General features: G+C 43.3%; 1 protein-coding gene across 1 annotated transcript in view; it reads right to left on the minus strand.

Moving 5' to 3' along the window:
• The window catches only part of LOC138630082 (kelch-like protein 29), a 207447-nt gene that overhangs the window by 134535 nt on the left and 50007 nt on the right, over window positions 1–22905 (minus strand). The window contains exon 3 of the mRNA XM_069714193.1: window positions 1579–1890. Coding sequence (XP_069570294.1) covers window positions 1579–1851 — 273 coding nt within the window. The 5' untranslated portion in view covers window positions 1852–1890. The remainder of the gene's footprint in view (window positions 1–1578; window positions 1891–22905) is intronic.

Below are 22905 nucleotides of genomic sequence, written 5' to 3' on the forward strand. Positions count from 1 at the left end.
AGAGGCGAGAGAAAGTAAATAGGTAAAAACCCGGAATAAAGATAAGCGAATGGCATTTTGGGAATGTTCTCTGTATATCTGCTGCACGCGCACACACACACACACACACACACACACACACACACACACACACACACACACACACACACACACACACACACACACACACACACACACACACACACACACACACACACACACACACACACACACAAACACACACTCTCATATATACTGTGGCTTTAAACAAGTGGGCACTCACGTGCAAGGCAAAGTACCTAATTGCTGTGGCAGCCATTGAATAATGACAACGGCCACAGTGGGAGTTGGCGAGACTTTGTCTGAATGTATGTAATTATTCAGCTGCACAAAAGGAGGGGCCGACGCGGTGCCAGAGCAGATTTACAGTCTGTGGTCAGTGCATTCAGCAGAGAATCTAATGATGTGCACTTATGGGCTAAATAACCAGAGCATTGTTTACCTCTGCTCTCACAGTGCAAACCCCACCAAGACCAGGAGACACGAGAAGGTGCCAGAGCATTTGCTGAAGTTCAAATTAAAAGCAAAGGATCTGATAGTGAGGAGGAGTGTTGAGAGACAATGAATGGTATCCATGGAAGCAGAGGCAGGGGAGAGGCTGAAATGTCTAACTCCTTTTTGGTAAAGGCCCCTCTCTTCACACGCTGCTGACAGCCAGCTCGCTAGCAAATCCCAGGACGAGGGGGTGGAGAACACAAACTGTACGGATTCTGACTATACCACTCAGACATTTCCAAGCTGCAGTGTTTTCGCAAACACAAATACAACACACAATCAAATGAGGAATGTATACGATCTAAGTCACTAGAGGCCTTATTAAAACAGCTTAATGACACATTTTGGATTAAATATTATGTTCACTGATAGTGCAGCTATGGGAGATATATATTCTTTTAATGTATGCCATCGATTGAGGGCTTATCTAATGATCTAGTCCATTTTGTTTATTTGCTTGTTTAAAAAAACCCTACCTCTAACCATCAGTTCTGACAGCAGCACTCATCTGAGCCACTGTCAGAGGTCATTTACATAATGAAAGAAGAAAATTACCGAGGAGGCAAAGGCAGGATAAGCCTGCCATTTGGCACAGGGAGAAAATGAAGATGGAAGGAAAATGGTTTGGCAAGAATGGGACATTGGGCAGAGAAAGTGCAGGGAGAGCAGCAACACTGTAGTAGAGGATGAAGGTAGAGAGAGAGGAGGAGACAGAGAGAGAGAGAGAGAGTGGAAGGAGCCTGAAGAGCTGAGACAGTTGAACCATGAAGACAGGCACACTAGTGCAGAAATGTTTGGAGACAGTAGGAGGGAGAACTGGAGGACCGAGAGAAGAAAGCTGAAAAGCTTAAAAAAAAAAAAAAAGCATGGCAAAAGTTGGATATTATGTCCAGTTGGAAAGTCATCACAGATGACAAAAAGTTGACACAGTGAGAGAAAAAGGCTAGAAAGAAACTTGTCAGAGCAGGAGGAGAGACGGAGAAGTTTTCAGGATGAGTCAGAGGGAAGCAGGCGTCCCGGCATCCATTTGGACGAGGCTCTTACCTTGGCCGACGCCGTAGCCACCGATCCTGCTGCCGGGATGCCTCGCTTGACCGCTATGTCGCTGCTCGATGTTGTCACGGCAACTGTAACTGGGGTTGGGAGGAGGGAGGGGATGACTGGGAGGGGAAGAAGCCCCGGACGGTTGTTGCCATTGACAACGGCAGAGGCACAGCTATGATTGGCTCCTCCATTGTGGAGGCCAGAAGGACGGATGTCTCTCCGTTCCCAGGGTCCCCTGTAGTCCCGCTCAAAGCGGTGGTGGTGGCGTGACATCACTTCCTCTTTCTCTCAGAGGGAACAACGGGGGCAGGCCTGCATGAAATGGAAAGATAGAGGGTATAAGTCAGGTTGAAATTACTTTTTTTATGTGCGTGTAAGTCGTAATCGAGATACAGACAAAATGCATTCTGAGAAGGAAAAAGAGTGAGGGTCATAAAGAATGAGGCACCAAGTGTATTAAGGGGAGAACATGTTGACATGAAGGTGTAAATGCTCAAAGCATCTGCTCCCTCTGCACCTGACTGACGGGAACACACTGCGGCTCATTTGTTGCCTCTAATTCCTATTCTCCCAGTCATTAACGAGGGCTGCGACAAGAGGGAGAGAAACGAGCGCTGCTGAGCACGTCTATAAAAAACACTATCAGTGCCAAACACCATAAGGAGCAAAATTTGTTACGGGAAGCATCTAGGGCTCAACAATGAGACATTAAAACAATATGGCAGCGGCAGACACAAACAGGTACACACTCAGTCGAGTTGTCCTGGGGGCAGCGAGGCAGTAACATGACCTTGCGGTCAAAACTCATTCATCTGAATAGATAAATACGCCTGCAATTACAGCTCATCTCATACATCTAATGGCTGGTTAATTCAATCACATTGCCCTTGAAGTGCATTTGAGGGTTCTCCCCTTTTCAAGCACACCAGGCTGTGATAGGGTAAGAGGCGACAGTGAGCTGGAATTACATCAGAATGGAGTACGGTGCTATTGTGCAGTATGAGCAGTGTATCACTCTTATATTATATCATAAATCAAAGTGGTACAGGATCTGAGTACTGAAATCCATCACTGAGGGGCTTGTAGTGCATTGTACTCCTCCTCACCAAATACGCGTTATGCTTCCCAAGCCCTTGATAACAGATGAAATAAATAAATAACAACCTCAAACCAGGTTCAGCAAGCCCCATGCAAAATCCCCTGGTCTGTAAGGAGAGAATGACAGCGGATGATAAGTCTTTATTCTGCACGCTGGGGTCTGTCACGCTGCTTCTTTGCCTCACAGAGGAGGGAACGCCTTGAAATGCCGCCTTCTCTGTGTGTGTCTCAGTGTGAGTGCACAAAAGCGGCATATACCACAACTGAATGAACGCACGTAATGTGTCGAAAGAGATGTGATGACAACACGCATGTTAAAAAAAACTCCATGAGAGTTTTTGAGCTGGCTGGAAATAAAAGGTTCTTTACAAAGCTTTGAAGCGATACGCTGTGCAGCCTGTGGTGGGAGCACTGGCCCTACTGTAACTTCAACTGCTGTGACCATCCATTTATTTACTGGCTAAAACACTCACTCTTTCCTCCTTTGCGTCTTTCTCTTTTGTGCTCGCCGACATTCTTTTTCATCATGAATTTTATTCCCTCTCTCAAACCTCAGTTTGTTTCTTTCTCTCTCGTACAAGGTCTGCTCTGCGCAAACATAGCAAGCTGATCCGTTGCGATAGAGCCAGACGGAGCGACTAAAAGCTGTGGGACAACGCTCTCACGCTCTCATTCTCACTACCTCTTCCTTAGTAACCCCTTTTAATAACCTCAAATTTTCCAATGCAATAAGCTTGCATTATCTCTAAAAAAAAATACGTAGAGACAGTAACAAGGTGCTAAGCCAGTGGAACAATGGTGGGGTTAGAGCCAGGTAATATTCTCTTATCTCCTGGGCTAAACACCTCGGCTGAGAAATAAGAGGGCAATCGGAATATTCCTCCGTATAAAAAAAACATGGAAAGAAAAAATGGGACATTATCTCCACAAAAGTCAGAATTGAGGCCAGAGTGTTTTTGCTTTCACAATCCTGTCCAATTTATTTTGTATCAATCCTTTTCAGATGTGAAGTGGAGACATGCCATTGTGCATCCGCTTGGCTCTCTCGTCTAGACAGTTATTTACTGAAAAACAGACTAGTGTTTCGTTTTCCAGCAAACCTTGCACACGGGTGTACCTGAGGAAAAAAAAATCCATCCACTGGATTATGCACAAAAGCTATTGAACAAAGTTTGCATGAGGTCATACAATAAATCTTTGTGGGATAACTTTCAGTGAGGCAGCAACAACCAGCACAGGGAAAAGAATGAAAAGTACAGTTACGTACACACTAGAAATCTCCTCCTTTCCTGCTCATCGCTAATTTCTCCATTTAAAAACTGAGCAAAGGTAATGAAGTAACTTGTGAAGGGCTGGATTGTGAAAATTTAATTAACCAATAACTCCTCTTACAGTCAAAGCCAAAACGGGTAGCTGGTTGGCATTGACTGGCACTGATGTGGAAACCCTGTTTAAGGTTGAGGCCAGGTTAATAAACCCACTTTAAGGCATCGGAAAGATCCTGGTCACAGTTAAAAGAAACCCACAATGACTGTTAGCAGGAGGCAAAGCATTAATTCCACAGTCAAAATCAGTCATTTATTTATGCTTTGTAACACTGTCACAGTAGGAGTGGATGAAAGTGCCTTTTACAATGTATGAGTTTCATACAAATGTAGAGCATAATATAGTTAATTAAGAAGTGTTTATAGGTAACAGTGTTGCCGGCAGGATTTCATTTAAATTTACGCACATGATTTATGCGCTGGCTAGGTAGATGTTTTATTATTATAGTTATTTGCTATGGCCTCAATGTACTCAAAGCCATCACAGTATCACTTTTACAGCTTTACAGTGTAATTGAAGCTTGGGTGTGTACGTAAAACCCTGCTGCATCACATTTGCCGTTTACATTTGGTGTGGCCTCCATAATGTAGACTGACAGGTGTGTATTTCATCTTCCCACCTTTACACTTATAGTTGAGTCACAGCTTATTTTAAGTACACTATCTGAATTTTTGTTATTGTAATGTTCTGAAACAAAAAATAAATAGAATTTCTACCAATCACTAACATCTATTTCCCAGCATGTCCTCTTTGAAATAAGAGGGCAAATCCAACAAAAACACATGCACTGGGGGCCAATTGCTCTGCAGCAGACAGTCTACGTCTAGTAGGCAGGCGAATGAGAAAGTAGACTGATTCATGTTGTTTTGCACAAAAATGAGTGAGGCAACACCACCATAAAACTCCTGGCCTGTTTGCACTCTAACATTAGTGAGTGGATGCAGCCAAAAAAAATATTAGAGGATCTGCTGTTGTCACAATTTGACTTTGTGCTTACATTTTATTTTAGTATCCATTCTTCAGTGTATAAAGGATTATGGCTGCCTGTGCCAGTAATAGGTAACATAATGAGAATGTTTTTAGCGTAGCCGCTGAATTAATGCTTGTGCATTCATATGGAAATACATTATGTAAAAGCCCCTTATGCACATATTTGTACTAATTAAAAAATATGTTTTAATTATATTATATATGACCTAATGTTAATGAGTATATATATTTTTAAATGTATGTTTTGAATAGTTTTATCACAAGTGGAGTGTAATTTATTAAGTACCAAGTCAGGGTTTCCCTGTTTTTGGACTATTTAGGTGCTGTGGTAGTTGTGGGGGGTGGTGGGCAGTTATTTGACTAAAAACTCTTTTCACGTGGTTTCAGACTATGACTATATTTATTTTAGAAATGCACTATCAACCTTAAAAATAATAATCTCCTGGCATAACCAAGTTTATAGTGAAGTCATAGTGGCTCAGGTGCTGTGAAAAAACACTTGGGTGCTGCACTTAAGTGTTTTAATGGTAGGGAAAACCCTGTTAGTGCTACTATATTTCCATTATTATGACAGGTGATAGTGCCATTAAGGAGTTTGAGCATGCATGTGTTAAAAGGTTTAGGAGCAGTGTGACGCTAGTAAGATGCAGAGACGGTTTCTAATTTTGGACCGAAACAAGCTTTTCAGAGTGTGATTGCATGTTATCTTGTGTAACACAGTGTATCTCACAGGAATAGAACATCAAGTCAGGAGTGGAACAGTCGGAGATGTAACTCTTGGATAAAAAGATTCTGCTATGATGGTATAATCTAAATATTTAAATAAACTCTCAATGTTTCCTCCTGGCCTGGTTCACTATAAATGATACAAGTCAGATCTGGAACTTGGGATATGGTAGCACAGTCAGTATGACATGAATCCAGTCCTGCTTTTGATTTACAACACTGCTCACAATGGTCACCTCCATGCAGAGTGACATCATTATGGTCTCTCATTATATAATGTTACATCTCGCAACCAGATGCCACTGAACTCCTCATTTCCTTTCTTCATTTGACACTGAATGTAAACATGAAATGCTTTAAGTACCTCTCACAAATGCCAAATGCTGTTGTTTCTGTGTAGATGAGGCTCTCAAATGACCATGTTTCACATTCTATCACTCACTTTCCAAAGTGGCATTTTCAGAATCTTGGCTCCACTTTTTAATATGTGCACTATCCTCGAAGTGAATTCCTGTCATCCTTGCACTATGCATGCAAGTGTGTGCCGTGCAACTGGAGGCTGGTAATTGATCCCTGCAGAATGGGTGTCACCGAGACAAATCCCACTACATTTATGGTCCTTGGTGAACAGAAGGATTTAGGCGACTAATTACAGAGACTTAAATTCCCTTCACAACTACGTTTCTGCAACTCCTTTTAAAGTGTGTGTGTGTGTGTGTGTGTGTGTGTGTGTGTGTGTGTGTGTGTGTGTGTGTGCGCGCGTGCGTGTGCGCGTGTGTGTGTGTGTATCTGCGTATGAACTCGCATCATTTGAGGCCTGAGAGTGTGTGCTGTGGTAAGTATGAGAAGGTGTTAAAAGAAATCTCGCTCTAAGAAGTGCCCGCGGAAACCAACACCCACCACACCTGTGAACTGTGCCAGACCAGATAAACACTTAAATACGTCACATCTCCAATGACACTTCGCTCCGCGCTGCACCGCTCTGGGGAGATGGTGCCAATGAAGATCAGCCCATTTTCTTTCACATCCAATGAAGTCACTGTCAGCCCCGGACCAGACAAAGAACGGTCTTTCAGAGAGGAGACGATAACCTTTGCTGCAAGGCTCACATGTTAAGTCAATCTAACAGCCTTTTAAATTTTTGAGGATATAATGAAAATATTTCAGTCATAGCCTACAGCAATTAACAAGGTTCTTCAGCTCCTGCAATCCTGTCAGCATATTAATAATCTTACCTGAAGGTATCAGCATTTCCCACGCCAAATGCTATTTTCTGACTCCTACTGAAAGTAACAGTTGATGAATGAGAATTCTTCTCCGAGAGATGAAAAACTAAACAAATGATTATAATTACTAATCCTCCGAAAGCCCAAATAGTAACAGAAAAGGCTCTGGTTTCCAACATGAGTAGAGAAGCCGAGGTAGAAAGTGAGAGATACTATGTCAGCAATCAAACCTAATGAGCTGACTGACTGGCATCTCCATTGTGTTGTCAGTCACGTCAGGAGTTTAAAGCCGTCAGCTGCAGTGGAGGCAGAGTGTGTCGGTCGCTGGGCGGTTTTGTCTCCTGTTTCAACAACAAAAAAATAAAAAAGGCTACACTAGCACTGCTGAATCCAAATTCCACCTAGCATACGATGTTCCTAATGCATGTGCAACGGACACAGAAAAGTGAGAGTGTGGGTATTTACATACACAAGAAATGCAGTAAAGGAGTGGAAGGAGAGGGGTATGTATGTGTCTGCATGTGTGCAAGGCCAATTGTGGCTGACATCATCGTGACCTCAGCGCTATCACCATGGTGATGACCTGCATGTGTCTGTGTGAGTTGTAACGCCACACAGTGCAAATCAGGAGTCTTTGATAATTTTCGAGCATTGACGCAGTGATGAGCCGAAGTAAAAAGTTGTCTGGCAGGTGGGAACGTGCGACACACACCCTTTAGGATAGCATCTGTCACTCCGAGGCAACACACCGCATGTTGGGTGTGTGTGACAGAGCCGAGTTAACAAAGCCATGTGGGAATATGCGGGGACTCGCAGATAGACGTGAGGAAAGAGGGAGTGGAACAGATGGACAGAACGTGGCGGCGACGGAGAGACAGCCAGCAGTGTGAGCGAGCAAACGCGCAAGCAAATGAGATCGAACGAAACTGGAGGGTGTGTGTGCAGCCTGAAATAGAGAGAAGGGTGTTAAGGTTGGGATCAGGGTGGAGTGGGGCGGGCTGTGTGTCAAACTTCTGTTCTGGGGTGTGATGTTTGCTTTGCTGGCACATTTTGCCCTGTGTTTAATACCCCCAGCAGTTCCTCCTGCTACGGATACTCCCCCAGAGGAAGGTCTCCATTTCCAATCTGTAGTAGTGTTTACTTCTATTGACCCAGTGACAGCCTGGCTTTCACCATGCTCACACACACACACACACACACACACACACACACACACACACACACACACACACACACACACACACACACACACACACAGACAGACAGACAGACAGACAGACAGACAGACAGACAGACAGAAACAGACACCTGCTACAGTCACAGCTCTGTGCTAATGATCAATTCGTCCATCAGCATGTCTGGATGGTACAAATGAGGGCCGGGTATAGTAGGTATGCTGTAACCTTAGGAGGACAAGATATTGCTGTAAATGAGCGGCCCTGTGGGAGACACGTACACACACACACGCACACACACAGAAACTGTCACAGGTGTGTGCACTTTGCTCACACACACACACAAGTAAATGTGCTGACAGTTCCTCCAGGACAACAGAGGTATTCACCCTGATATTTAAATAATGGGAGAGACTGTTGGTACAGGAATAGCCCAGAGCGAAGCAAGCCACAGTCTCAGGCCTTTTAAATTGTCCTTCCAAGCTCGAGTCCGCACAGCGCAAGACGACACACACACACACACACACACACACACACACACACACACACACACACACACACACACACACACATCGGATGATGAAGACGCTATCTCAATTTGGATGGTGCATGTTTCAATGTATATACCTACCTACCTACCTACCTACTTACCTACCTACCTACCTACCTACCTACCTACCTACCTACCTACACACACACACACACACACACACACACACACACACACACACACACACACACACACACACACACACACACACACACACACACACACACACACACACACATCTGGGCATACCAAAAATACGTGTCATTAATTAAGCAATGTACTGGAAGAGTAAATTCTCCATTTGGAGACTTTTTTCTTTCCAGCAGTTTTTGTGTTCATTTCCTCTCACTTTTATAAAAGTACTGATTGATGAAGCAAACTGAACTGTCAGCGAAGAAACAGGCCTTCCTGGGTATTTTTAACTTTCCTTCTTAAGGACGTGATACAGGAGAAACATAATTGATGTTCAAGAAGAAAAAAAAAACAAGAACAACAGAGCAGAAGTGAGAGGAAAGGCAAACAGGAAAGGAAAAAATGAAGTTTGGTGTCTATCATGCGCTCAAACACTGTGTGTGTGTGTGTGTGTGTGTGTGTGTGTGTGTGTGTGTGTGTGTGTGTGTGCGTGCGCGTGTGCGCGCAGGTGAGTTGTGGGGTGTTGCAGATAGGAAGAGAAAGGGTAACCCTCAGGGATAAAGAAGCAAAGATAAATGCAGCTACCTGCTGGCATGGAAACCAACAAGCCTATTGTTGGAATTGATTCTCTGCATTAGGAGGCTGAATTAATCCCAGCGGTTTGAGGGGAATTAGTACTTCGCTGCTATTCGTCCACCTCATTAGTGGTTTGAGAGGAATCCGTAGACACCGCGGAGTGAGGAGGGTATCATAAAAATGTAGTGCCTCTGAAAAAGAGGACCCACCAGTTTAGGCACCATTGAAATCAAAAATAGCTTCCGTTTTACCAGATTAGAAGATTGTGGGCTGGTTTTACTTAAACAGCTACTGCAACAGGACAGCTGGGGAGTGTTTGACACGCAGATAAACCCGAAACCACGAGGTAATCACCAGCCATTCTGAGCAGACCTAATCTGAATCCAGTACCTCACATTCCCTTATCTCATCTGCCTATTAGGATTTCCACAGAGGTTCAGAGATGATAGTGAGAAATGGCACTTCTGTACATTAATCTGACACTTTGATGGATGAAACACTGGTGGGTGACATGCGCGCACTGCCTAATTTTGAGACAGACACTTCCTGATCATCTCCTCTTTGATAAAGCATGCAAGCAAAGGCCAAGTCATTCAAAGTGAATAAAAAAAAAGGGATCAAGTGTACTAGGTAGACAGAGAAGACAAATAAAACGGAACTGAGGCTAAGGGTTATTTTTCCTTAAGATTTAGAAATATTGCATATACCTGTACCACTGACAGCCTCAGCGTGCATCAGCACAATTCTTTTAGCAGCGCATTAATAAGTAAAACTTTGGTCCAATCTGGAAAAAAATAAATGCAGTTGCGTGCGTGTGCGTGCGTGCGTGCTTCATGCGTGTTTCTGTGGGGGATAAGACATGATGCAAGGGTTTCCAAGCTGCTTGTTTGTAGTTTGAACACACGGGGTCTGTTTTTACTTTTGCATGATGAAAACAGCATGGGCCAGAGTTTTCTCTCCGCAAAATGTCAGCTCTCACCGGCGCCCGTGCAGACAAGAATGGCCGAGGCGTTATGAAATATTGCAATGACCGAGTTCGAAACACGCTGCCAGTGTTTGTCCATCAGTATCGCGGGCATGTGATTAGCCTGAGGAACAAAGGGGAACTGCTACCTCCACCACTGCACGCTGCTGCTCATTTAATTAAAACACTGACTTTCAACAAAACACCACATTATCACAACGGCAAGACACAAAGCTGGAGAAAAACCCTGAGGCTAGCGTGCGCACTTTCCCATCCAGCCTTTCTAAATGTTTTTTTTTTTTTCTTCTTTGGGGTGTGGGAGCAGCAAATTTCCAGATGCCAATCACGCAGCGTCTTTGTGCTTGTGTTTATGTGCATGCGTGTGTATGTTTTTGTGCGTATTCTCTGTGGCCCATGGCAGCTGTCGCCTTTTCTCTCTCTGCTGCATCCTTTTGCAAATCTCTCTGTTCTCCAAACAAAAACCAACAACGGCATCAAAACAAACAGCTTTCACTGCACGGATACACACATATATGCACACAAAAACACACATAGCAGTCGGAAGAGAAGAAAAAAAAAAAAACCTGACTTATCATATAGGCTCCTGCATTATGGGAACTACTGTAACGCGCATGTGGCCTTGTGCATGAGTATGCGTGTCGTTTGGCTTTGGTAGCGGGACACGACGCAAGTGAAAGAATAGTGACTTAATTATCTAAATGGCTGCAGCGGAGATTACTGAGGGCAGTGAGCATCCATCTCTTTCAACACCACCAGCTTAGACTGCACGGCCAAGGAGGAGAGATCAAGAGATACAGACATCAATAGGAGAGACAGACCAGCAATGAGGGAGTGAAAAAAGAGACCAGGAGAATTGGACAAGGGCAAGAGATAGGAGACAATGTGGACGGGAGCGGGAGGAGTGGCTACAGTGACAGTGATTTACAACGGAGAAGTTTGCGAGCTGACTGGCCGTGTGGAAATGTGGTTGCATCCTCAGCTACAGAGAGTCCGCCGGCAGCACGGATCACGACATCACCTCTGTCGCCATGGAGATGCCCCGCATCTTCGATTTGTTCTTCCTGTAATTACCATAGAGCTGCTGCAGGGCTGGATTGTATCCTGACCCCGCCACCACGAAGCAACAAAGGCTCCACATTTTGGTCTTTCCCTCACTTACATTAGCGCGCATTATTGACTTCGGCATGGCCAAGCGGTTACCAAGGTCATCCTCAGAGTGGAGGGCCTCAGGTTTGATCCTCCTCGTATGCACAGTGTTCCCCAGAACAAAATGTTTAACCCTTTCCTGCTCCAGAGGACCACACTCCTACTGATTGACCCTGCACCAAACAACAGAGGGTGGGGGATTTTCATCTACAGGCAGAATACTAAATTGAATATTAAAAAAAAAGTCATCTGTGAGCATGCATTGTGCAATACAAAAAGGCAATTTAACAAAGAACAAAACTCCACCACCACCATCACCCAAAACACCCTGTTCCTTAGAAGAACTGTATTAAATGCCTTCATTAAAATGTTCCTGTTAAGGCGACATTTTAGAAGGAATGAGTAGGAAATGACAACTTCTACAGTCAAGACTTCCCTTGTTAGGACTTTAGGCTTTAGTCCCTGACAGCAGGGACAGTGGTAAGGAAAGTATGCTTATTTGATTTTGATTTTATACACTTTATTAATCCCCGAGGGGAAATTTCTTCACTACAGCAGGGGGGCTCTCAGGGGGGAGCTGCTGCAGCAGGCTGCCACTAGCGTGGCGCCAGGTAACCTGACCTGAGGTGCATGTTTTTGGATGATGGGAGGAAGCCGGAGAACCCAGAGAGAACCCACGCAAGCACAGGGAGAACATGCAAACTCCGCACAGAAAGGCCCAGGACCGGATTCAAACCCGGAACCTTTTTTGCTGTGAGGTGACAGTGCTAACCACTGCACCACCGTGCCGCCCATCAATGACATTGTGACTGGAAAGCTCAGTGGTTTGAATCCACAGACTGTCAATGGAAACATAAAATGAACAACTAACACCCTCTGTGTTCAACAACTACTGTCAATGAGCCACTGAACAACATAAACTGTTCAAAAACTTCCTAACTCACACCGAACTGTCTCTACCAAAAAATCTCTCCCTGCTTGGACCTATCCTAGTTCAACGCCAGTCATTTATTGGGTGATTTCAGGCAATTTGAGCCCAAGTCCCCCAGCTGAGGGATGGTCTGTCTGTACACTGCCTGCCTCCAGTGACACCCTCGACAGCATTAACAACCTGATTGTACGATCCAGCTACCTGGTGAGAACACGTTAAACTCTGAGGGAATGGAAAAAAGTAAACACTGAGTCACCGCTGAGTCTGGAAAACCACAAAAAAAATTTTTTTTTTAAATCAGCAAACTCAAATGAGTAGTCATTTCAAAGACAACAATGCATATAATTACACACATTAATTTGATGTTAATAAGTGGTCATGTTTTTCCCCTGAGAGATGGCATATAAAGGAAATGTACCGGCTTCACCAACACTGTGAATACATGCAGAGAATGCTGTTCAGAAACAGGTCAGATTAGTCAGTTGTTTTGTGTACTTAGCTGGATAAAAAGGGCCTTTTATAGATTGAAGTGCAAGGAACCATACACGGAAATATCTAATAAATCAGAGGTTGATGTTTCCTTCTTCGAGACTCAATTACATTAAAGCTGAAACAAAATCGAGTTCAGATGTGCTGAGCACCAATTTCCCAACTCAGTCAGCTCCAATAGTTTCTATGATGGTTAATGACAGAGCTTTGGGCCAGGCAATCTTTACCGCCAAGTTTGCTGAATCTCTTCATTGTTCTTTCCTACTAAACCAATGCAGACGTACATTTATTTTCCCCAACATTATCTCTACCCCAGGTACAATGCACACACAGGACAGCGCTCCCTCCCTGATTAGGCCAGGCCATCTGCTTGAGTCCCCTGTCACCCCTGACGGCTGCTGCCTGTCCAGACCGGCTCCTGGCGACCCAGAAATCCCCCAGTGTGATCCAACAGCATATTAATCTCCTGAAATCTCAACCTTTTTCAAAGGGCAGACACCACAGTAACCTCAGTGCAGTTGTTCAGGCAATCATCATCTCACCCTCTCAAATACATGATTCTTTTACTTCTGTCTTAGATGACACGAAGGGAAGCGAGTATTTTCATTTCTCCTCCTACGTCTCTCTCTCTGTCCACTTATCTTATGTCTCTAGGTGCTTTCTCTAAAAGCCATTCTCTGTCTCTGTACGTCATTTCATATCTGTATGAACACAGTGGCCTTTCAGAGCGCGCAGTGAGTGGCGCCACAGCCTGGTCTGGCCCAGAGGAGCGGTTGGAGCGGTACAGATTAATGGCCTAGGAGACAGCCGAGGCAAGTGGAATGAACAAATAGAGAGAGCACAGAAATGACCATAAAGAAAACAGGAGAAAGAGAGGTAAAGATAAGGAGAATGAAGTGTACACTAAACTGTAGAAGAGGTACCAACTTTGTCACAGAACAGTTTTATACCCCTGTCACACTGATGGCAAATTAAATCTGAATCGGTCAATGTGTAACATCCAACATGGATTTGTGACCGTCCTCCTACCAAGAGATCAGACACTGGCCATATTTAATTAACAGCCATCTCTATTAGGAATATAAACTTCAAGTAATTTACTATGGTTGAAATTACATTTATGAACATTTACTTTCTACTCCATGAATCTGAAAAAATGACAAAGGGAGAAAGTTAGAAAAGATGTCCATCAAAGCCAACAGTACACGCTTCTATCATATGCGAATCTGCAACCAAATCCACTGCATATATCTGGATACATTTACAATTGTGGTGATGTTACAATTGAACAGTTTACAGTTCTCCCCTCTGAAACCCCAGTCTGCAGTGGTCTACAGTGTTGTACTGGCCATCAGACATACCAGAACAAATCCCAGTGGGCTGCCACATCCAATCCAAAAAGTCTTTACTGTCCTGTCTGTCTCTTTACCTTCCCTCTCTGTGTGCCTGTCATTTAGGGTGTGCATGAGAGCGTGCTGCAGGCAGTCCAGTCCCAGCAGATAAGTCAAAGGGTGAATTTCTTTCCCAATGCACCTCTGGTGCTTCATAACAACTGCTTGCTGTATTAAGTTTGAGAAAGTACATGTGTATCCCAGAGGATTGCTGGTATCTGTGAATGTGGAATGTCATATGAAGTCAATGTATTTCTAGAACTGGCTGTTTTGTCCCTGTTGAACTTTACAACTATCTTCTAGATTCTACGATTTTTGGCATTTTGTATGCCAAATATACTACCTTGCAATGAAAGTTTGGCAATTTTTCCAAAAATTTGGCAATTGCTGTGGCCCACGCTTCACTGCTCTGCCAAATTTTGTGAAAATTAGGGCGGTAGTTTTTCCGATAGAGTCATGGCATTTGGCTGCCTAATGGTGTAACTATATTACTCACTCTCTCAAGTGACAGACATTCCTATGAATAGGAATGTCAAGTCCATCCATTTTTTCCAGATATTTCACACATAAACACAAATGACAACTTTATCGGGGCAACAAGAAATTTAGGACAAAACCAAACTCATTAGTATTCCCTGGAAACCATGAATATCTACAAAATTTATGACAATTAAATAGTAGTAGTGGATTAAAGCGGTGAACCTGCTGTTCATCCCATGTACTGACATACTGACATTAACATAAGAGTCACGCCACTTGTGTGGCTAAACAATATAACCTATATTGGCAAAAGGCAATTTGAAGATATTGGCTTAGACTTGATGGGCATTTTTTAAGTTTTTTGACATTTGTTTTAATCAAAGTATTATTAAATAATACTGCCATCGGCTGCAGTCCTAAATGTGAGTTCAGCATTCTGTAAAGCCCATCAATTACATGGCCCAACAGTATAACAGTGGTACTGGAGGATGTATGTGTCGCCTTATTTCTGAATTCTCCTTGAGCAGAATTTCAAATGTGCCGCAAACCTGTAGTGCCTGCATTTTTTTTGCCTTTAATTATTTGAATAAATGAAATGTGCTGCAGCTACAGCAGATAAAATTACAGCTGAAATTTTTTTTTGTTTCTTTCTTTGTCTCTTATTTTCACTTTCCTCTGTCTTCCAAACCCATGCCTCAGCTGTACTCTCACACACAATCAGCCACAAGAGTCCAGGGCCAAATAGATGAGAGAGAGAAAGAGGGAAATAGAGAGACGGGGGAGTGGTGGAGGTTGTTGGGCAACATCAGGGATAAGGGAAGTGAAGTGAGAGATAATAAAGAAGCAGAGAAAGGGGAGAAGAAGAAGCGAAGGAGGAGAAACGGCAACGGCGGAGAGGGAAAATTAGAAAGCCTAGGGAGATGGAGAAATGGTGGAAGAAACACACACACACACACACACACACACACACACACACACACACACACACACACACACACACACACACACACACACACACACACACACATGTTCTTTAATCAATAAGGTGGGAATGTGGCCCCATGGTAAATCACTTTCCTGGCAATAACGGAGAGCAGCCACTATCCCTCTTTTTAATATGTTGCCAGAGTGTCAGTGGTTGATACACGGCAATATATAGCACGGAAGAAAGGAGAGAGAAGATAGACAGTGTGTGTGTGTGTGTGTGTGTGTGTGTGTGTGTGTGTGTGTGTGTGTGTGTGTGTGTGTGTGTGTTTTGTGATGGATAGGTCTGGACAGTTGCTCTGCACTCAGATAAAGGAGGGGAATCATGATTAGGTTGGGTAAAGTGTCCATGCTGGCCTACACACACACAACACACACAACACACAAAGAGAGAAAAGCCTTGGCTGGAGAATCCGTCCTCTCTCTCCCATAACCCTCCTTATCGTATGTCCTTTCACATGAGCTCTCAATGCATCAAAAGTTGCCATCCACAGAACAAGGATCTACTATAATATGAGGGTCAAAAAAAAATTTCATTACCGGGGGAAAAATGATCACTCTCCTCTTCTGGTCACACCGATTTAGGGGGATATTGAAGGCCGGCAACTTTTTCCACCGAGGCCTTTACGAATGTGTCTGCCTGTCACTGTCCAGAGAGCCACCAGATTACACAATGCCCTGGCAGGTTGACCTTCACTTAACTATCTGACCACAGGGCACATCGTCCACCATGTTTTTTTATTGACTTGATTCCATCTCGCTCAATCTCATCTTGGCCCGCTCTGTTTGAGACCATTCGGCAAATGTTGTTACCGTAAACGAGAGCGGCTTCTCAATTGACTCGAGTCCCCTTTAAAGTGGTGCTAAATAAGTAATGGGGCGTCTCATCTGCTTTGGCTAGCCAGTAGCTGGATGGGTTACAGTAAAGGGAGATTAATGGATGGGCAAATGGAGATAAATGTATGAGCTAAATGGAAGCGCCCGGCCAGCCTGAGATGAGACCCGGTGACATGTAGCATCGATGTACGACTGGACAACTGTCAAAGTGGACATCGATTCTCAGTAAGGTGCAGCAGCACACAGGTAGACGGAGCATCCTTTTACCAACAATCACAGACCCATTTTAAATGTCTCACAAATGCCATTGTATCAGCAAAATCTGAGCCCGAATACAATTTGTAGAAGTGACAATAAAATGAGTAATGTCCTATCTGCAGGCACAGTTTTTCCAAACGAAATGTCCTGCTGCTGCCGGGAGCTAAAACGTAGAAGATCTGAAATTCAACACCCAAGATTCGGCTACAGTTTCACGCTCTGTGCAAACTAATGAGAAACACTGTGCATGTTACTTCCAAGCTTGCAAGCTAAACCCAGGTATCCATGACACCAAAAAATAACACATCACCCCTTTGGATTAGTCATGAACAAACAGCTTAATATACTCTTTAAAAACGCTCCATGACAATTACAATAGTAGCCAGAAATACAACTGAAGCTGAAATAATTAGGAGATTAATCAATTAGCTTAAAGATATTCAATTCATGCTCAACTATTTTCAAAGTTTTTTTTTTTTTTTTAACATATTGCTCTTTTTCTGCTTTATATGTATTAGTATAATGACTGGTAGATGCTGTTGTCACATCTTGAGAATTTAATTGCTCAGTTGACTGATATGTTTCTGTGTATATAACATTTAAAAAAAACTTCAACCTTTGAACATTGACCCCCAATTCACTCATTATTTCAGTCATCTTTCAAGGATTAAAAGCAAACATTCACTTGCTTTTCAGATATGAAGATTATTGTTTTGCTCAGATACCGTTTTTTGTTTTTGCTTTGTACTTCTATTAACAAAAAAAAAAAAAAAAAGCAACCCATCACCTTGGAGTGGTTAAGTATATAACATAATATATCGAAATATTTTACTATTTTCTGACAGAACCAACAGTATAACATATAGAGCAGGTATTTAAATTCTACACATAATTCTAACTGTGCTGTCTGGGTCAGCTCCTCTCTGGGTCCACATGGCTGTTGTCATGGTACAATTTTTGGACTTCTCACAGCAGGAAAAGTGCAGGTGCAATCAATTATATCAATGACAACTCAGTTCCAGTGTCCCAGTGAGTCATGATAATGAACCAGCATGGACAATAGCAGGGCCTTCCCTAAGTGGAATGCAGTCTGCAACGGTCTACAAAATTCACAGCTTGATGTGAAACTAAATTTTTAAGTCCATAGTTTGGTCAAATTTTTGTACCGTATAGAAAAAAACAAAAACAATCAAAAGAATTTTTTATGTATCTCTTAAAAACTAAAAACATTTAAAGTCACTAACCGGCCATATTTTCTGAATGTGACAGTTAAGGCAAATGCAGTGTACCATACTGAGTGGGAAATAAGCTCCAGCTCCCAACCAAATGCTGGTAAAATATGGAAGTAGCTGGTAGAGCTCAGACCCAAAATAATAATGTAGAATTGAGTGGCTAGTAGATTTGAACGTTTATCCATCAGTGGCTGATAAATGTTCACATTTCAAAAAGTTAATTTCCCACCCTGATCCTGTATATTCAAAAACAACAAATTTAATAACAAATAGCAAAGTGTCTGCTAAGGTTTCAGGGCTAACCCTGTTCGCCTTTTTGTTCAGGGAGCGCAAGTATGTAGGCATACAATACAGTAATTGTTTGGCTTTTGGTGTGTACTATACCAAACTGAACTTTCCGTACAAACGAATACATGTACCGTTACATTCCTAATGATACACATGTTGCACCTGTATAGGCAGATTCAATACTCCAGACAAAATATGATGCAACATGGAGCAGATGCTCGTTATAATCCAATAGTTTAACCACTGACAAAATAAAAGCACCTAAATAAAGACAGCATGTCTCATAGTTCACATGCAGCTGCTCAATTAAATGTGTTAGTTTAAAATGAACAAGCATAATTGAAGTACTACAGCTATATAGCACAAACTGCGTATTTGACATTCTGTGTACCGCTGGTTGTTGTGAAGTATGTGATCCCCATCACTTGGTACCTTTGGCACTATTGTAGGAATTAATTACACTTTAAATGTCAGCTATGTCACGACATTTTATTTTCAGGAGTGTGTCACCAGAATTGGATGGGTCATTGGAGCTCATAAAAACTGCCACCAAGTCTATTTATTCAGCCTGACTGCTCTCTCTTTCTGTGTTTCTGGTTACACTTTTCTGATATGACATATCTGCGGGCTAATTTCACACATTCTAAAATAAAACTTGTCACACACATTGGTCAGCTTTGAGATAGCTCCACTATGGATGGTAAACACAGCTGTATGTTTTTAAATGTAAAAACCGGAAGCTGGGATGTGTGTCTGACTGGAGTTGAAACAGCTGATGAGTTGTCACGTCCTTCACACGCCGAGAGACTGAAGCTGCTCCCATCTTTCCTTTGTTCCCACATTCTTCCTTTTCCTCTGACAGTGCTGTTGACAGGCCAAACCACATGCTGAAAATACAGCGCTACAATCAGTCCACTCAATTTAATCTTAATTAGTTGACCACAAAGAGCTGCACATTACTACTGAGGCGTCTCGCTCTCCCTCGATCTGGTTCTCCCTGTAAAAGACTATTTTATGCTGCTCAGATTTCACACCACACGTTTTAATGACATGTGGACCTAATGATCCATGTTAAGTCTTAGTCTGTGACAAACTCGTGACACACGGCCAGACTAACCACTTTGCTTCCATTTTATCAGCCTCAAATGAAAGAGGGCTTATCGTCTGATTGGCATCAAAGGAATGGCCATGGACAGCGCACGATCCATCAATGCTCCCATGTAAGCAGGCTTTTAACCAGCCCATTCTAATTTCCATTGCAAGATGTGAAGTGTTTGAGTCATGCCTTTTCATACCTCATGGCTGAAATATGAGCTATAGTATAGTTATGATGTAACAATGCCGCCGGGTCCCATTATTAAAGAAATGTGCTGAAAGAACCCCTCCATTGAAAATCAAGTTTTTAACCTTGTTAAAATATTGTGTTTTTTAATATGCTAGAAGAATTATTACGAGTTAAATAAATAGACAACACTGTGGCTGAGCATTTCTTCTTCGGAACTGCAGTGACAGTATGAAAGTATGAAAAAGACAGATTAACAAAGCGTTTCATACATCATAAAACTTAGGAACCAATCCTGTCAACTTGGATTGGAGCTTTTAGTATGATCGATCTAACAGCTCGAGGTGCAGGTGAGCGGTGGGTGGAGATCATAGACTGTATAAACTTGGACATAGCTTCCGGTTCTAAAAAGTGAGACCTAAGCGGAAGTACCACCAAGTGCAATATCACTGAGGGCCGCTAGGGATTGGTTCCAAAAGACCTCTGGCTGCCATCAACTCCCATTTAACGTCAATCATAAAAAACAAAGTCATATTGACTTTGTTTTTTTCCACAAGTCATTATGATGTCATTGTCTAAAGTCACAGCTTCTTATTAGTTTTCTGGTGGTCCATCTAAAAATAACTCCATCATTATTAGATATTAGGCCTCAAAAAGCATGTATATTTGGGGGTTTCCAATCAGATCGAGTCGGATCCACTGATTGCTCCTCACCAGCTCGTCAAAATATGGTCACTTCTGGCTCCAAAATGACGACGGCAGAAATGCTAAAACCAAGGCTTCAGAGCGGCAGTTTACAAATCGATGGGTTACGTCATGGTTGGTTGCTGCTTAGTGGAGATAGAGGCATTTACATTTTTATAAATTTGCACCTACTGAATTGAAGGCAAAGGTGTAGAGTTACAACTCTAAGGGGATGAGGTTTTTTTTTCTAAAAGAAAAGTGTTATAAATATGTAATTTTAATGAACAGAGATACATTTTAAAGGGTTTAATCAGTGCCAGGAAAAGGACTTTAAATCAGATAGGCTCATGGTAGAAACAGTTTTCATCAGTATAAGCTTACCAGTTTCTACACTGAGACTTTGTAACCACCGAAGATAATGGATAACTTCATGGGCAAATGTTCATAAATAAAACAAGCCCGGCTACTCGCCTGGTATTAACTGCACTTTTCAGGTGGATCGGGGGATCGATGCTAATGGGTCGCATGCAAAGAAAACAGGGACAGTCTGTGGCCTTTCGACCTCCGGTGGCGATAAACACGGCCGTGCATGTAGACAGCAAATTCAGAGAGAAGCATCCAGAGAGGAATAAATATGTGGATAATATTCCCCCTGCTCAGCAGTGTCAGTAAAATAAGCTGTGAAATGTAGAATTTGATATGCTATGAGGGTCAGCCCCAGGTTCTCAGAGTGGTAGAGAAGCAGATGAGCCAGAAATGGAGGGGATTGAGTATGTTTGTGTACAGCAGGCGGAGGAAAAAAACATCAGGCACTACTATGAATTCATAGACTATGGATGGACTGAGACCTGAGCTATGACAGCAACAACTTAGAAAAACATTTTAATGCGTGAAAGATACACCCGCAGCTCATGTGGTTGTACAGCTAAAAGTTAAGGCTGCTGCAAGACAGATATGTGATTTGTGAGGGGGGGGAGGTAAATGAGGAAAGTTAAGGAAACAAAGAGGGATGAGACAGAGGAGGAAAAGTGGCAAGGGGAGGCTTCAGAGCAGAGCAATAATTTACAGGTATTGTAAAAGCAGGGCTGGCGGGGACGTCAGTAAAACAAAAATGCCAAACCGCTCTCCGGAGGGAGCGTGGTTTTATACATTTCTACAGACATTTTTCATCAGAGGAGAGCTGAACACTTTCTCAAGTAGTCCCACCAGAACATTCAAGCAGGACAGAGTGCTTTCTTTGGAGCCATTTTTTAATTGCCCTGTAAAAGTCAAACTCAAAAAATGACAAGGATTGCTGATGGAAATATTGGAATTGTAAAGACATGTGATCTTAAAGATTTACTATCATGTATCATGCAGTTCAGCCATGATGAGGATCTATTAGACTTGTTTTGCATCTTTTCCTTTCTTTTATATTCTTCTATTGATCAGGCTGACATTAGTTCACCGTTTCCAACCCCTCTACGCCTCGCTCCCTCTGAAGCCTGAGCGTAGAGCGATGGGGTGAGCAGGCTGCTATTTCACGCGCTCCCTCAGGCCCCTTCACTTTGATAAAGGTTGCATACCTGCGGGCATTTTTGAGAACATTTCCTGCTCTCTCCTGACACTTCCACCTTGCAACCCCCTGTCCCCTCTCAGCGCGGCCTTCCCCTCCGGCGCAGTGCAGTTTACCGACCGTGACACAGCGTGCCGGCTGGATAATCCCAGCGAGACCGAAGCACCATTAGGAAAAGGAGGGCGCTAAAATGCCAAGCCACATTACCGACTCCTCCTCCTCATCCAATGCTACTTGGCTCCCTCACTGGCTCTTTCTCACAGAGGGCACCTGGTGCCACATCTCTTTATTAATGCATGGAGGCGGGGAGAGGAGGAGGAAGGGTCTCGCACACAATTTCTCACACAGCCACTTATCTATGGTGAAAAGCATGACTACATCGCGGGTGCCCTCTGACAATGGGGGCCAGCGAGGGAGGGAAGGAGGTGTGTTGGGGTGTGTGTGTGTGTGTGTGTGTGTGTGTGTGTGTGTGTGTGTGTGTGTGTGTGTGTGTGTGTGTGTGTGTGTGTGTGTGTGTGTGTGTGTGCCCTCAAAGCAACAATCTAGTTTAAACCTAATCATGCAACATAATGAAGCTACCTGGAGACACCGTCAGCCTGCAAGGTTAATGGAACACCTGTACGAGCGCTTGTGTGTGAGGAGCGGCGTGATGCGCGCGATTTGGTCCGCGCGCGTTTTTAATGCACACTCGTGGCTGCTGCATGTGAATGCGCATGTGTACATTATTCACTGGAAGCGCTGTGAGCCCTGAGACGCAGGCAGCTCAAAAGAAAATGGTAAAAGAGATGCCACCGCTCATATCTGTCAGCATCACAGAGAAAGAAGGAACCCCCTCTCCCACTGTCACGAGCAGGAGGAGGAAGAAGAGTGGGAGTGTGTGAACACTAGACCTCGAAGGTGAGGCAGATCAGAGGGGTACAAAAACTGTGAAAAGAATCAGGTTAACTTGTCGCAAGACAAAATAAAACATTTAACTTTCCGCATTG

Source organism: Brachyistius frenatus, unplaced genomic scaffold (genome assembly GCF_029030835.1).
Source record: "Brachyistius frenatus isolate BFR_SWC_R1_liver_20210118 unplaced genomic scaffold, ASM2903083v1 Contig_128, whole genome shotgun sequence".
Taxonomy (NCBI): Eukaryota; Metazoa; Chordata; class Actinopteri; family Embiotocidae; genus Brachyistius; species Brachyistius frenatus.